General features: G+C 49.4%; 1 protein-coding gene across 4 annotated transcripts; it reads left to right on the top strand.

Moving 5' to 3' along the window:
- Nucleotides 1-9,515: 9,515 nt before the first annotated feature.
- TREM2 (triggering receptor expressed on myeloid cells 2) lies at nt 9,516-14,112 on the top strand. 4 transcript variants are annotated; one of them, XM_034990942.1, is made up of 5 exons: nt 9,516-9,698; nt 11,156-11,506; nt 12,903-12,993; nt 13,754-13,875; nt 13,971-14,112. In XM_034990942.1, exons 1-5 carry the CDS (start codon nt 9,659-9,661, stop codon nt 13,985-13,987), a joined length of 621 nt encoding a protein of 206 aa, XP_034846833.1. In that variant the 5' UTR covers nt 9,516-9,658; the 3' UTR covers nt 13,988-14,112. The 4 variants fall into 4 exon arrangements, with proteins under 4 accessions (XP_034846833.1, XP_034846830.1, XP_034846831.1 ...); XM_034990939.1 differs by having other exon boundaries at nt 13,682-13,875; nt 13,955-14,112; XM_034990940.1 differs by having other exon boundaries at nt 13,682-13,875; nt 13,941-14,112.
- The last annotated feature ends 1,360 nt before the right edge of the window (nt 14,113-15,472 follow it).

The raw sequence follows: 15,472 nt of genomic DNA, 5'->3' as shown, positions 1-15,472 counted from the left end.
AAGGAAAGTCCTTATCACTGCAGAAGGGAGAAGCTTTGAGCGATGGGCAGGCTCTGGGGCCTATAGAAGGGGTTTCTAGACACCTGCCTGCTCCCCTTCCCAGGGAGCAATTAGATAGGGTCCGGACCCCAGTGCCTTCGAGTGACCCGATCTCCCCACTCTGTGACCCTCACTTCCTTCTTGACCAGGGGCTGTGAAATCCTGACACACGGTGCAAGTTCCTTTTTGGTGACACTACTCATGACAGCCAGGGCTGCTCTCTCAGGGCCGCTAAGCCTGGCTAGAAAGTTCTATCTCTCCACCCTAGCTCCTCCTCTCCTTCCTGACCTCCTGATTTGATTCTCACAAATGACTTTGACAGGATGTGGGCAGTGCCTGCCTCTCAGGGGGTCCCACCTAACCCTTGGCCTTGCCGGTCAAGGTGGGGCATGGGAGCTTCCTTCCCCATGGCGGCCCCTGCAGCTCCACCAGAACTGATCTGCGTTCCTCTGCCTTCCATGGAAACTATCATCTACTCAGCTAGCTGCATCTCAAGCAGAGTGGGCTGAGGGCTACCTCCTGTTTTGCCCTAGTATACTTGCACAGGGCCCTTATGGAGACAGAGCCCCCTTTTTTTAGGTGCCCCCAAGGAGTGACTCTGAACTGCGGAAACTCCAGGCCATGGGGGTGGAGGGTGGCGTCCTGCCACGTCATGGGAAAGAATGCTTGAATTGCCGATTCATCACTTCTCAAAGGTAACATTTAAAGATCATCGGATCCAATTGCCAGTGAGTCCAACTGCAAAATCCCAGTGAGTCATGCAGTGTTTGCCTCAGTCTCTCCAAGGACAGGGAATTCACCGCCTCTTGCTCAAGCAGCTTGTTTGTGAATGTTTTTTGTCATTCACAGTGAAACATCAGATTGACTCCAGGATGGGACCTGAGGGTCAGGTTGCTTCATGGCCAGAAAGGGAGAGGGGTTGGAGAGGAGAAGGGTGGGTGGTCTGAGGTCTGGCAGGCTGGGGTACCAGGACAAGGTCTTCCTCAGGGAGGAAGGCGAGGTAAGTGCTTGTCACTTGTGACATCCCAGGCTCCCTGTGCCGAGGATGTGGTTCTATCCCCAGTCTGTGGCTGCATGGGGACACTCAGGAACAACCCCGAATTGAAGGAGGTGGAGAGCAGGGTGCTCTGAGCATCACCTTAGCTCCTCGGGTCCCTGCCCTGCCCTTCCAGCTCCCCAGATCTGACTGTTAGAGGCTGGGCAACTACTCTACCCTGACCTCCCACCCTACCCGGCCTTGCTCTGAGAAAGTCATTGGAACTGACCTATGGACTCATTTGACCTCTGGTCCTCCATGGTTCTAGGCTCCTGTCAGTGCCTCTTGGTCTATATTTTAGTCTATATACCCACTGAGGGAGCCCATCTTCACCATGGTCTTCTCAACTCAGGTTTCCTGGCTACAGCACCATGAGCCATCCCAGGGGTCAGGTTCCTCATGAACTGTCCAAACCCAAAGGATTTACTCAGACTAGAGTACCTGGAGTTATAGTCATTACACACTACTTATAGGGGTCTGCTGACTGCCAGCCACTGCTCAGGGCTGGGGATACCCTGAGTGATTAAGGCTATTAAGCCAACAATTATGGAGTGCTTCTTATGGGTCACATTTCTCTACATACATTAATGGCTCAAACATCCCCATAAAGTAAGTACTCTCCCATCATTTCAAAGATGGGGAAAATTGAGGCATACCCACGTTAAGTAATTTCCCAAAGTCTTGACTCTTGAAAGAAGTTAAGTAGTTGTTCCCCAAATTATTTCCTCCTGAGAACATAGCTAGATGATTACAGTCCAGCCTTTCTTGCAGGTAGAGGTGGCCGAGTGACTGGGTTCTGGAAGTTATAGTTTGCCCCCTCCAGGCCTGGCCCATAAAACCTCTTATGCAATCATCAGTGATCTCTCCCTCCTCTCATTTGTCAGCCAGATGCCATGGTGAAATAAAAGTTCTTAATGTAAACTCTAAATCCTACCATAGCTTCCCAAGGGTCAAAAATTTGGCTTGCCTTGTCTTTCCTAACTGCTACTGCCTCTTCTCCTGCCTGAGCTTCTTTCTCCCAGGAATCCTTACTGGATTGCTCAAAACAAGTCCCTTCTCCTTCCTACTGAGGCAGTCATGTGCCTAACAAATACACAAGCTGGACTTGGTAAGGGTCCTGTCTTTCAAGGAGCTTCATTCAAGGAAACCCAGGCTGACACCAACAAAAAGTCATCAAAACAATCTGAAACTTTACTCTGTCCTTCAAGGAAACACATGAGTCCACATTTATCTTGCTGTCAATAGCTGGCAGCTACCATCTGGCTCACCGCTCCTCCCCAGTCAATCTCTCCTCGACCCAGTTTTTCCCAATTCTTTAATTGTTTGCCCACCCACTGGTGGTCATTAATGTCTTCACTGAAGGAATCATGTTTCTTCAACCAAACACTCAGAAGTCAACAAGCTGGGCCTGAGCTGGGGAGAAGAATGGATCCTCCATATCTCTCTGGTCCCTGCTATTTTAGGTCTTATCTTCTAGGCTGAGATATTTGAGTTTGTGGGGATGGTTTGGCGATGTGGGGTGGGAGGGTGAGTGACAGCAGGTTCTGCTACATGATTGGAGGGCAGAAGAAGGGGATAGCAAGCTGAAGCTTACTGAAGCTAGTGAAGTATCTAGATTCACTTCCCAATGCTACACAAAACTTGTGTTTTAAGAGACATTAATAAGTGTCACATGAAAATAATCCATGCTACAAAACAAAACAAAACAAAAAACAAACAAAAAAACCAAAAAACAAAAAGACGAAAATAATCCATGCTAGTAATATATTTTCTCCAAACATTTTAATGTAAGGAAAAGTAAGTTATGCTTATCACAAGTTGCAAGAGTTAACTCTTAGAAACTCTTTTAATATCCAATAATGGAAGGCTGATTAAAGAACTTATGCTATATTCACACCAAGGAATATTATGTAGATATCTGTTGAAATGGAAAGATGTTCTAGATATATTAAATGAAAAATGCAAGCCACAAAATAATATGTCTAGCATGAGCTCCTTTATGTTTGTGTTTCTGTGTGTGACCATAGCAAAAAGGCTAGATGAACAAACACAAAAATATCAGTAGCAATGATCTCTGGGGAATGGGTTAGAGGAATGGGGGAAAATTCCATTCAGTAAGATTAGGAGGACTGGCTCTGGAGCCACATTACTTGGATCTAAACAGGATCTTCCATCTGTGCTAGCTGTGTGGCCTCGGGCAAGTTATTTAACTTCTCTGGATCTCAGGTACTTGGAACAATAATATTGCCTACCTCACACATAATGACAAAACACATGAGAGGTGTTTAGAACAATGCCTAGCACATAGGAAGCACTCAATAAATGCTTGTGTGTTTTGAGTGGTAGAACTGTGAACAACTTTTACCCCTTTTTAGAGTGCATTTTTATATATTTTTCACATAAAAGTTAATTGAATATACTTTTTAAAAAAGATTTCTAAAATGCTGAACACATTGTTATTATAATAGAAATAATCTCCCTTTGAATCTGTGCCCTACGTAAGTGTGGCAGGTGATCCTGGGGAGACATTGCCTATGCTTTGCAAGCCTCAGAGCTGTGGCTACAGAGGAAAGCAGCCGATGAGGTTCCCTATGCTTCAACTGCGTAAGAAGTATTTACCAAGTAACTGTTGACATCATTGATGTATGTCATCTAGTTAGTAAGTGTTGTCTTATCTTGATGTAATTTTGACACTAGGTCTTTAAAAATTATCTGATTTTTCTATATTGTGATTATAAAAATTCTGTTTGGAATGTTTCGGGAAATTGTGAAAGTTTGCAGCAACTAATTTGTGTTTAGGACTGTTTTTGGTTTCTACTCTAACCCTGGCACAAATGATAACTCCAGAGCTCCTGTGGATGTCTCAAAATTTAGAGTACTTTTAAAAGGGTTTCATGGTAAGATAATGTCAGGAAGGGCTGATCTAGCTGCACACTGGTCTCAGGGTTTATTTCCTTGTTGATCTCCGATTGCCCAACATTCTCTGGGTGTAGAGGGAAGGACTTGTGACCTGGCTCAGGCCAGGGCATGACAGGGAGACAGTGCCACCATGTGAGGTCCACTCAATGCTGGGGGTGGGAATTAGCCGCTCTCTGGAAGAACTGTTTCTTTCTTTTCTTCTTTTTTTTTTTTTTTGGAACCCTTTTCTTTCTTTTCATTAGACTACATTTTCCAATAATCCTCTTTTGTTTTTAGGGCATATGCTTCTGGCCATGGCAAGACCAATCTTCAGTTGGCAGATCTCTGTGGTCCAAGCCTGGGCCCCCATTTGCACCCTGGTGGGCATCCTGACTTCTCAACTCACACTCAGAACAGAAGCTCAAATGTGCCTTTCTGGCTGAAATGACCAGAAATGTCCCAAACCTTCTCTGATGACTCATTTGAAGGTCTCCCTTCACTCCCTTGAACCCAGAATATTGGCTTAAAATCCCACCAATACAGATTTACAATATCAGCATCACTTCCACATCTGGGAAGAAAGGTGGTGCTTCCTTTATTTATAGCACCTTCCTAGCACCTACATGGTGCCTGGCGTATGGTAGGAGCTTGGAAAATAGTTGGGATAAGCAAATGTGCCCCTGGGAAGAGGGTCCCAGGCTCTCCCATTCTCTCTATAAAAGTGAAAGGAACGCCCAGTAGGCGGTAGGTAGTTACAGACCAAGTTCCCTTCCGGGAACAGGTAGGCACACACAGAAGGGTTCAATTGCTGATCATATTAACAGGGTTCCCACAGAGGAGTGGGCAAGGATGAGAGGACCACCAAGGAATGGTGATGCATCCAAAGACAGGGAGCTGTGAACGTCCCCACTTGAAAGAGCAGAAGAGAGAATTATGTTACTGGAGCCAAGCGAGAGCTGGAGCTGTGGCGGAGGGACCACCAATCAGAGCTGTGGCTACAGAGGAAAGCAGCCGATGAGGTTCCCTATGCTTCTGCCTCAGGTAATGACTTGTGTCAGGTGTCGTGCCTGGGTCCCTGCCTCCCAGCTCCTGTTTCTTGTCTAGATCTTCCGTTTGGGCCTGCCATCCTGCAGCCCATCAGCTGCTGCCTGCCAGTGACCTAAAACAATCCCAGCACATGCACATGCTCGAGTACACACACCCGCAGTCCCTGGGAGGTGTCCTGCCCTGAAGAGGGGAGGCACTGACCCTGGACAGTTGAGGTCCTCAACTAAGAAAATATCAGATGTTAAGAATGGGAGAACGGCCTCAGCTGGAAGTGTCGGAGAGTGATGGATGGTCCAAATACAAAGAAAGAGAAAGCAGATCAAGTGTGAGAGAGGTCAGAAGTGAGAGAGAGGTTGGGACTTGACTCCAGGAAGGTGAGAACAAGTAAAAGCAGGACAGGACTGAGGAGGGAACTGGGAAAGGGAAGTCAAAGTGTCTGCTTATCAGCAAGTGTTATCTGTGGGCTCTGATGTTTGTGGTTGGTAGCTCTCGCCAAGAGTGTGGTGAACACCATCAGTTATTCTCTCCAGCCCACTTCTCAGGCAGGGCTGGGCAGGGGCTTTCCCAGTTTGGGCCAATGGTGTTCCCTGAAAGTTTGAGTTGTTCCAGCTTTCAGAGGCCCGGTCCCATGTCAGCTGTCCCTACCCCACCTATCCCCTAGCCCAGCCCAGGTGTTGCTTCTGGCCATGGTCCTAACCGGAACCCGGTGCTTCCCCTGCCACTCAGGTGGCTTGAGTAAAGCTGAGAGGCTAATGGCAGGTCTAAAAGATGGTAAGGATGCTCACATATGACAGTCTTGATTTATCCCTAGGGAAGGGGGGGGAGTAGAAGGGTGTGTTTGAGGAGAGTGATCATTAGAACAGCTGCTAGAGGGAGTTCACTAGGGAACCTCCAGGCATTCTAAAAGGTATAGTCCAGCAGCTGTGAAGTCTCAGCTGAAGAGAGACATCAAGAATGTTTCATATGTCCAGCCATGCTTCTGGTCTAGGACTTCCCCAACAACAGTCTCCATTATATCCAGGGACACTGAGGCTGAGAGACCTGAGTTCTCTAGCATAGTGACTGGCACAGACATGGTGGTTGAATGAATGCACACATCAGTGAATGATGGGGTTCAGACGTAAAGATAAAGGGAAAAAGATCTCTGTGCCCAAATTTGAGGGGGCAGGTATCTTTAAACACAGATTTAGCCCCGTGTGTGGGAGTGGGGTGATGCCAAAATGTTCCTGTGCTCAGATGTGAGGATCAGGAAATTGAACCACAAATTAGCATGAGCTGAAAGATGAGAGCATTTGATATGCATGTGCTTCGAGGAATCAGTAAAGACTTCTTGATATCTGCCCTTTGCTATGAGGTTTACAGGAATAAAAAGAGCCTTTCCTCAGGTAGGAAGGAAGTGGGAAGAAAAGGTCAGGATGGCACATAAATGGGCCAGAAAGTAAGATTCGTGAGACTTTGGAGTTCTGCTTTTGTCTAAGATATAGAAAGCTAGACACATTTAAAATAGCACCCAAATCATACTTAGGTGTAGAAATACCTACATAGACATTTAACAAAATGTGTGCAAGACTTGTATGCTGAAAACCACAAAGCACATTGGTGAGAGAAACCATAGAATAAATAAATAAATTAAGGGTAAGATTGTGTCTATGCATTGGAAGACTCAGTAGTGCTAAGATGCCTAGTTCCCTCAAAATTGAGCTATAGATTCAATGGAATCCCAATCAAAGGCCTGGCAGGCAATTTTTTTTCGGGTGGTGGTGGTGTGTGTGTGTGTAATGAATTGACAAGCTGATTCTGAAATTTATGTGGGAAAGTAACTAGAACAGCCAATGCCAGTTCTTTTTGAAAAAGAGCAACGTAGTTGGGTTACTCACACTGTCTGATTTCAGAACTTGTTATAAAGCTACAATGAGTGGTCCAGTGGTGTGGTGCTGGTGTAGAGACATTTAGGTCAATGGAATAGAACGGACAGTCAAGTAATAGACCTGTCAATCGATTTTTGACAAAAAGACCAGGCCAATTCAATGCAGAAAGGATAGTTTTCTCAGTAAACTATGCTGGTACAATTGGATATCCAGAGGCAAACAAACAAACTACAAATCATATCTCACAGCACAAGCAAAAATTAACTGAAAATGTATCGTAGACCAAAATGTAGAATCTAACTCTATAAAACTTCTAACAGAAAATATTGGAGAAAATCTTTGTGCCTTTGAGATAGGAAAAATACTCTTAGCAGGACACAAAAAGCACAAATCATAAATGAAAAATCAGTACATTTGACTTCATCAGGATTAAAGTCTTCTACTCTTTAAAAAACACTATTAAGGGAAAGATAGAACAACTTACAGACTGGAAGACAACATTTTCAGATCATATCTCTGAGAAAGGACTTGTATCCAGAATATATAAAGAATTCTTACAACTCAATAATGATGGTAATAATAATCAATGATAAAAAATAGACAAAGATGTGGATTCATACTTTGCCAAAAAGAGGTATATAGGTGGCGAGTAAACAATGAAAGATGTTCAACATGGTTAGTTATTATGAAAATAGAATTAAAAGAATAATGAGATACTGTCACGAACTTATTAGAATGGCTTTGCCAAACCCTGCCAATATCAAGTTTTGACTAGGATGCAAAAATGATACAGCTATTTTTCAACACAGTGTGGCAGCTTTTATCAAGTTAGACACATACCACAAGATCTAGCACTACCACTCTTAAGATTTTAGCCAAGGGAAATGAACCGTATGATCACACAAAATATATGTACATGAATGTTTATGGTGGCCTTTTCCATAATTGCCCCCACCTGGAAACCACCCAAATGTTCATCAGCTGGTGAATGGATAAAGTATGGATACTTTGGATCCATACCTGATGGAATGGATAAAGCGGCAGTACCGCTTACTGGGCGTGGTTCAGCTATGCAATGACATATATTCAGCAATAACAAGAAATGAATTACTGAGAAGTGTAACTTCATGCGTGCTGAATATATGTTGATAAGTGAAAGAAACCAAACTCAGGGCTACATACCATATGGTTCTGGGAATAGGACAATCTAGAAAGGGCAGGAAGCTGTAGGAACAGAAGGAAGATCAGTGGTTGCCAGGACCTGAGTTGGAGAGGAAGAGATTGGCTAACAGGGGCACGAGGGAACTTTTTTGGGGGCTGATAGAAGTGTTCTGTATTTTGCTTGTGGCAGTTGTTACAGAGATATATGAGTTTGTCAAAATTCATAGAAGTAGATACCCAATGGGGTGAATTTTTGTGTGTGTAAATGATATGCCAATAATCCTGGGTTTATAAAAAGACCATAGAAGGGTACCTATAGAGTGATTTTCAGGTGGCCTCAGACCCTTCTTTTCCTGAGCCCTTAGGTCAAGACTGGGCATTTGATTTCTAAGTGAAGGACTGTCTTACGTTTATCATTAACTCCCATCTCCAAGCACATTCCCTGTACATATGGTAGATGCACAGTCCATAAGGGTAAAGTGAATAAAAACAAATCAGTGAGCTCTTGCAAGGAACCAAAGTAGACTCTGATAATCTGTGGGTCCCTGTGGGCTCTTTCAGCTTCTCCAGTTACTTCCCCCAGCATGACCCGACTTCCTGCCCCTGGGAATGACCCACCTCCCCCACCCCATCCCCGATTCACCACCGAGCCATTTCATACTTTGCCTTTGCCCATGCAAGTCCCTGTGCCTGGATCACCCTTTAAGGGCCCGCACCTGTGGGGAAAGCACCCCCCCTGCCCGGAACTCCAGCAAAGGTCACGTCCTGTGTTGTCCCATAGGTGTGTGCGTGCACAAAATAATGTCCGTGTGAGCATGTGCACACAGGAGGCATCCAGCTGTGCAAGGGAGGATAAACTTGGGCAGGAGATTACAGGTGGAAGAGAAAATTCTCCCTCTCGTGGAGAGCCCATCTTCCCCTCCCCTGCTAACTAGGATAATAGTACTAGTTAGGCTCTATTCTAAAGCACTTTGCCTGTGGAAGTCCATGTTACCCTCCCAATAACTCTACACACTATTATTCTTCCCATTTTATAGATGTAAGAACTGAGACACAGAGAGGTTATGGATGGGTGGTTGCACACACAGGAATTGAGGAAGGAGGGACTTGAAGTCTGACGCTGCCAAACTATAGGGATGCTGGCCTGGAGGGAAGGACTAGGGCTGGTTGAGGGTCCAGCAGTTCCCTATCCCTTGCAAGGCTGGAACCAGAGTGTGGCAGGTGCTGTGAGTGGGTGAGTGGCAGGAGGAGGGTCTGAACACAGCAGTGAGGACTGTGCCTTGGACACTGACCAGCCCCAGCCATTTGGGGTCACTCTGGCTGGCAGGGGCAGTAGGGCAGGCTGGCCTCTCGGAGGTCTGGGATCCCCAGCCTCTGGCTGCTGGGAGGCAGTGGCTGGCTCCTCCTCTCCCTTCCTCCCTACCCCCCCCACAACCCCTCCCTAAATCATAAAGCCAGACCCCAGTCCTGACTATTTCTCAATCCCCAGGAGCCTAGTTCCTGTGGGCAGCACTTGACGTGCCTGAACCCTCTCTTTTCTGCAATTCAAGGGAAAGACGAGATCTTGCACAAGGTACCCTGTGTCTGCCCTCCGCCAGGGAAGGCAGGCATGGAGCCTCTCTGGCTGCTCATCCTGCTCGCCATCACAGGTAGGACCCCGTCCCTCCGCTGCCCCTGCCGTCTCTCCCTCCCCTCCTTGAGTATATGGCGGGCGGGTGGGTGGGGAGCACTGGGCTGAACTATAAAGGCGGTTAAAGTCTGCAGCATGTTCTGCACCCCTCTTTTCCCCACCTGCCCCACATTCTTTATGTGCTTTATGTGCTCTCCCTCCCTCCCCCGTGTGAGAGCCCACTGTCAGACTCTTCATACAGGTGGAAGTATAAGGGGCTGGTGGATTCTGGCCACACGGAAAAGGAAGGAATTCTGATAGTGACATCTCAGGCACTAGCTAGCAGTTGGGGGAAGTTTTGGGGGGCATGGGTAAGAGCCCTTAAAATTATGAACTGCTAGCCCCAGAGGGATGTCAATGTGGGAGGGAAGAAAGAGGGACGAAACCCACAACCAAGCATGTGCATCTTCGGGGTGCCTCTTCTGCTGATGTGAAGGTCCCCTTGTCCTCCGCCCTGGAAGGGAGTTAAGGGGGCTGAAGATTTCTGTCACTGAGTTGGAGGGCTGACACCCCAGATTCTTGCACACAACTACCTCCTTTTATTGGGGGAAGGTGCCTCTTGTTCCCCTAGAGCAATAGGCAAGCCTGGTGAGAGGAGAGGCTGTTCCAGCGGAGCCCTTCTCCTGAGGCTTCTTAGCTAGGAGTGGAGTTGGGGGAAGACCGGGGGCTGCCTGGAAGCAGAGAGATGGACAGGGTGACAAGTGGAGGGAGCACTGCTTCCTAAAGGCAGGCCACCCACTCCCTGACCTTGTCTTCCAAGACATATGTCACCATATGGTTGAAGACAGGGTAAGGGAGGACCAAGAGAGGGGAAGTTGAGGCAGAGGGCTCCAGGTGATTCTTCTGCAGCTTCTGCCCTGGCGATAGACTGTGCTCTAAGCCTGTCTCCCCTGCCCCAAGAAAGGTCCCCAAAATAGCAGCCTCATGTCTCCCCCAAAATAGCTCTGAGATGAGTCTCTCCTGAAAGGGGAACAAAGCCACAGAAATAGGGAAGCCGGGAGCCAAAGGTCAGAAGGAGAAGATGCAGAGCCCGTGCGGGCGTGGGCAGCTGCCGAGTAAGCATGAATGGCCAGGGCCGGGAGATGGTATCCAGCCCAGGCTGAGGGGCCACTGGCCCTGCTCTCTTGAGATGGAGAGGGTCCCATATGACAGGGAGAAAATGTGTGGAATAGAACTGGAGGGAACTTCAAGACCAATGTCTCTGGAAATAGGCCCAGAGATGGTCAGTTACTTCTTTAAAAATGCCCAGCAAGTCCAACGGTGTTAAAGCCAGACCTAGGACCTGGGTGTCACGGTGGGCTGTGCACCCTCTCCCAACTTACATAAGAACCTGAGCTCTTTAAGGGCAAGATTTCTCTCTCTTTGGTCACTGCACACGTGGGCATTCGAGAAACATTTGGTAGATGAACAGAGAGTGAAGGAACATCTCCTCCCCAGAGCTGTCCAGAGCCCACAACACGACGGTGTTCCAGGGCATGGCAGGCCGGTCCCTGCAGGTCTCCTGCCCCTACAACTCTTTGAAGCACTGGGGAAGACGCAAAGCCTGGTGCCGCCAGCTGGATGCAGGGGGCCCGTGCCAGCGGGTCGTTAGCACCCACCGCTCATGGATACTGGCCTTCCTAACAAGGCGGAACGGGAGCACAGCCATCGTGGACGACGCCCTGGGTGGCACTCTCACCATCACGCTGCGGAACCTTCAAGCCCATGACGCTGGCCTCTACCAGTGCCAGAGTCTGTACGGGGATGAGGCCGACACCCTCAGGAAGGTCCTGGTGGAGGTGCTGGCTGGTGAGTGCGTGGCGGACTGCACCGCTGGCCCACCCCTGGGCTGGGACGAGGTCCCCGAAGTCTGGGAACACCCACCATGCGGCTCTTGCCCTCCCCCTCAGGGCCACAGTGGATGGCTGTGCGGGTTGCTCACTGCACATGGGGGCCACACTCCAGCCCTGGCGCCCCTCTCCAGGCTGCGCTCCCTGGGGCAGGACCGCATCTCTGGCAGGAAGGGTCCTGGCCTCTAATTTGCACAAGGCACCGAATGAGCTGGCTATGGTCCTGCCTCCCCAAACAGCTTCATCCATTTGGCATCCAGTTAGGATGTGAACACCTAAAGCGGCCCTTAAGGAGTAGGAGGAGGTTCATTTGCTCCCTCACCCAATTACCCAAAGGAACTGCCAGTACAAAGTAAGAGCCAACCTGGTGCAGAAAACAGCCCGAGGAAGGGGCACTGCTTGTGACCCCGGGTGATACGCTTGCCTCTCTGGGCCTCCACGTCCTCATCTTTAAATGGAGATGATGATGTTTGTCCTGCTGCCCCCACAGGGCTCCTGTGAGGTGCCCATGAGGCGACAGGCTTAAAAGTGCTTGGGGGTAAGTGACAGCCCCCGCCCCAGCCTCCCGCTGCTGAGCTGACCTGGGGTCCTCATTCCAGGCTTGCCAGGCAGCGGGGTCCTCCCCACCCCTGAGCTTGGCACATGGAAGCCTTCTGCCTGTGTCTCCAGAACACCGTGTGTCCGCAAGGAGAAGAAATCTGGGGGTACGAGTCCCCTTTCTGACTCTCGCCCTTCCCCACCTCCTCCCCCACAACATGGCCCCTTATGGTGGAAATGAGCCATTTGTCTAAGGTCTAAGGTGGGGAGCGGAGGGGAAATGGGTTGCCCTAGACCCAAACCCCACATCCATCACTCTGTTACATGGTGGGAAGGGGGAGAATTGGGTAAAGGGACACAAATTTTCAGTCCTATCAGGGTCTAAGCCTCAGCCAACTCCCAAGGGGGTGGCAGGAAAATAATATAAAATAATAATAATAATAATAATAATAATAATAATAATCCATAGCTGGTGTAGACAGCCTGACAGTTCACGCAGAACTTTCAAATACATCCATTCATGCACTTGACCTTCCCAAAGACCCTGTGTAATGGGAGGGTGGGAGTTACCGAGCTCCGATGAGGTGCTAAGCACTATACAAGATGCTCTCCCTGAATCCTGCAACACTACTATAAAGGAGGTGTTTCTATTCGACCCACTTTACAGGTGAGGAGACCGAGGCTCAGAGAGGCTAATGACCCGATCTGCTCTGGGCCAGAGCCCAGGGGGTCTCACCACACCCAGATGGGTTCTCCCCACTGCAACCAGCTGCCTCAAGGAGGAGGGGCTAGAAGCTCACAGGCTCTGTCTTCCACAGACCCCCTTGATCACTTGGACCCTGGAGAGCTCTGGATCCCCAAAGAGTCCAAAGGCTTCAAGGACATCCATGTGGAGCCCAGCATCGCCAGGTATAGAGACGGGTCTCTGCTAAGGTCTCTGGGCAGACTTCCGCCGTGCAGAGCCCGGGCATGGGATGGAGGCTGGGGTCCTAGAACTAACTACAAATCTGAAGACAGTTAAAGCATGAAAGGGCCTGGGGATGATTTTTCTGAACACAACCTCCAACCAGCCACTGTGTGTTGGTATGGCCATGCCAGTTGTTAAAATATTGAAATTCTCTTTTTTTATACGTAACTTCTGCTCCAAGCCTGCTGAATGCCCAGCCTCCCCTTCCTCCCCTGGCAGCCCTTGGACAGCCCACAGTTTAACAACAATACAAGTTTAAGTACAAGACTGGGACCCCCAGCAGATACCTGCTCCTTTGGTAGGACCAGAATCAGCTCTGATTGGTTCATGCCTGTGTACTGATGTTGAAATACTATTAATGTAACCACAGTGTACCCCCCCCCCCCCCACTATACCATCATGCACAGCAGGTAATTGCTCGGCAAGGGAAGTGTTTAAATGTGCTCAGCAGGTAGATCCTGATTACAGGCTCCCCCAAGCCCACAAAGCCTCATCCCAGGGATGGTGCTGGGTGGGGAGCTATTCTAGGCCCCTGAGAGCTCCCAGTGTCTCCCTGTTCCTTCTCCGAGGGCAGACTTCAGTGTGTGGGCCACCCCAAGGCCTCCCTCATGTCCTCCTTGTGTCTCCAAGGAGTCTCTCCAAAGAGGACATGCCCTTCCCACCCACTTCCATCCTTCTCCTCCTGGCCTGCATCTTTCTCAGCAAGTTTCTAGCAGCCAGTGCCCTCTGGGCTGTGGCGTGGCGTGGGCAGAAACTGGGGACACCCTCGGCCAGTGAGCCGGACTGTGGCCACGACCCAGGTTCCCAGCTCCAGACCCTAACAGGTGAGCATGAGGAGCACAGCGGTGGCTGGGGGTGGACCGGGCAGGGGTGGCGAGGTGGAGCTCAGAGGGGCCATGTGAGCATCGGTCGGTTGCAGAGCGGAGAGACACATGAGAGAAGAGGACCCCTGATGGGACGAGGCCCAGGAGAGGCCTGCTGGAACCACCCCAGCCTGCACACTGGTCCCTCGGCCACCAAGACTCCTGGTTCTGCTTTGGCAAAAGGCTAGACTGCCCATCCTCTGCAGAAGGGTGTGTGGGAGGGGGGGAGGGGGAGAACATTTGTCAACTTCTATACACTGGGCATTAAATACTCTCCCAAATAAATCCAAGACTTCATGTTTAATCGGATGGTTTGGGGCTTTGCGAAGGCCTCTCTCTTGCTCCAGGGCTAGGAGAATGAATTTGGCCGAGGATGAGATAAAAGTTCTGACCCCTCGGGGCCTCAGGCCTTAGGCTACTGCATCCTGCTATTCTCAAAGGCTCCATGCCACCCATCTTTGTCTTCTTCTCGCTCCCTTCCCTAGATCTAATTACTGAATCCTGCCTCCTCCTCTGGGATTTCTCTAGCACCCAGTCTGGCTCCCCTCTCCTCCACTTGCCTCCTGCCCCTCAGGAGGATTATTCTAGGATTATTGCTGCCCACCCTTGCCCCAGTCCATCTCCCAGCTGACTCATCCACTCCCTTCCCCAGAGCTTTGCTTTCCTCCTGTTACTTCCCCTACAGGCAAACAGCCACAGCTTCTTATATAGTGCAGCATACCAGAGGCGGGAACAACTGGTCTGAGCCTCTCACTACACAGAAGGGAAACTGAGGCTCAAAAGGGAATGACGTCACCCCAAGTCCCCAGCAGAGCCTGGAAGTGCAAATTTCGATTGGTGTTCAAGTTGCCCTTCCCTCTAGCTCAAGCCTGCTCATTTATTCGTTTATTTATTCAACAGATATTTTCTGTGCTGGATACCATTCTAGGCGCCGGAGACACAACAGTGAACAAAACGGGCCAAGATTCCTGCCCACACAGAGCCACAGACTAGTGGGAGGGGAGGGAGACAGACACAATAAATAAGTCAGCCAGATGGTTTGTTAAAAGATAAAGAGCTGAGGGGGAGCCTGGGTGGCTCAGTCGGTTAGGCGTCTGCCTTTGGCTCAGGCCTTGATCTCAGGGTCCTGGGATTGAGCCCCACATCGGGCTCCCTGCTCTGCAGGAAGCCTGCTTCTCCCTCTGCCTGCCCCTCCCCCTGCTTGTGCTCTCTCTCTCTCTCTGACAAATAAATAAAATCTAAAAAAAAAAGATAAAGTGCTGAGGAGCAAATGACTAGGCAGACTGGGAGTGCAGAAGGGACAGGATGATGTCATGCTAGAGGGCATCAGAAGGAACTGCTGGAGAAGCCCTGGGAGGAGGTGAGGAAGTGAACCAAGAGGATATCGGGACCCGAGGACTGGGGCAGAGGGACAGCCAGGGAGGCTCAGGAACTTCATCTCTCCCCCGAGCACAACACACCATCGCAGCCACGAGTGAGAGGGAGGGGATGGAGACTTGCCCAGGGAGGCCTGCAGGAAGAGGAGGAAATGAGGCACTCCCATCCTTGGCCTTGGCAA

The sequence above is a fragment of the Mirounga leonina genome, unplaced genomic scaffold (genome assembly GCF_011800145.1).
Source record: "Mirounga leonina isolate KUSES-001 unplaced genomic scaffold, KU_Mleo_1.0 Mir_53, whole genome shotgun sequence".
NCBI lineage: Eukaryota > Metazoa > Chordata > Mammalia > Carnivora > Phocidae > Mirounga > Mirounga leonina.
The sequence above is the reverse complement of the archived record's forward strand: the minus strand, read 5'-3'. Positions and strand labels throughout refer to the sequence as shown.

Coding starts and splice junctions, on each gene's coding strand:
- TREM2 (XM_034990939.1), top strand. CDS start 9,659: ATGGAGCCTCTCTGGCTGCTCATCCTGCTCGCCATCACAG. Junction 12,994..13,681: donor GTGGAGCCCAGCATCGCCAG/GTATAGAGACGG, acceptor TGTGTCTCCAAG/GAGTCTCTCCAAAGAGGACA. Junction 13,876..13,954: donor CCAGCTCCAGACCCTAACAG/GTGAGCATGAGG, acceptor GGGCCATGTGAG/CATCGGTCGGTTGCAGAGCG.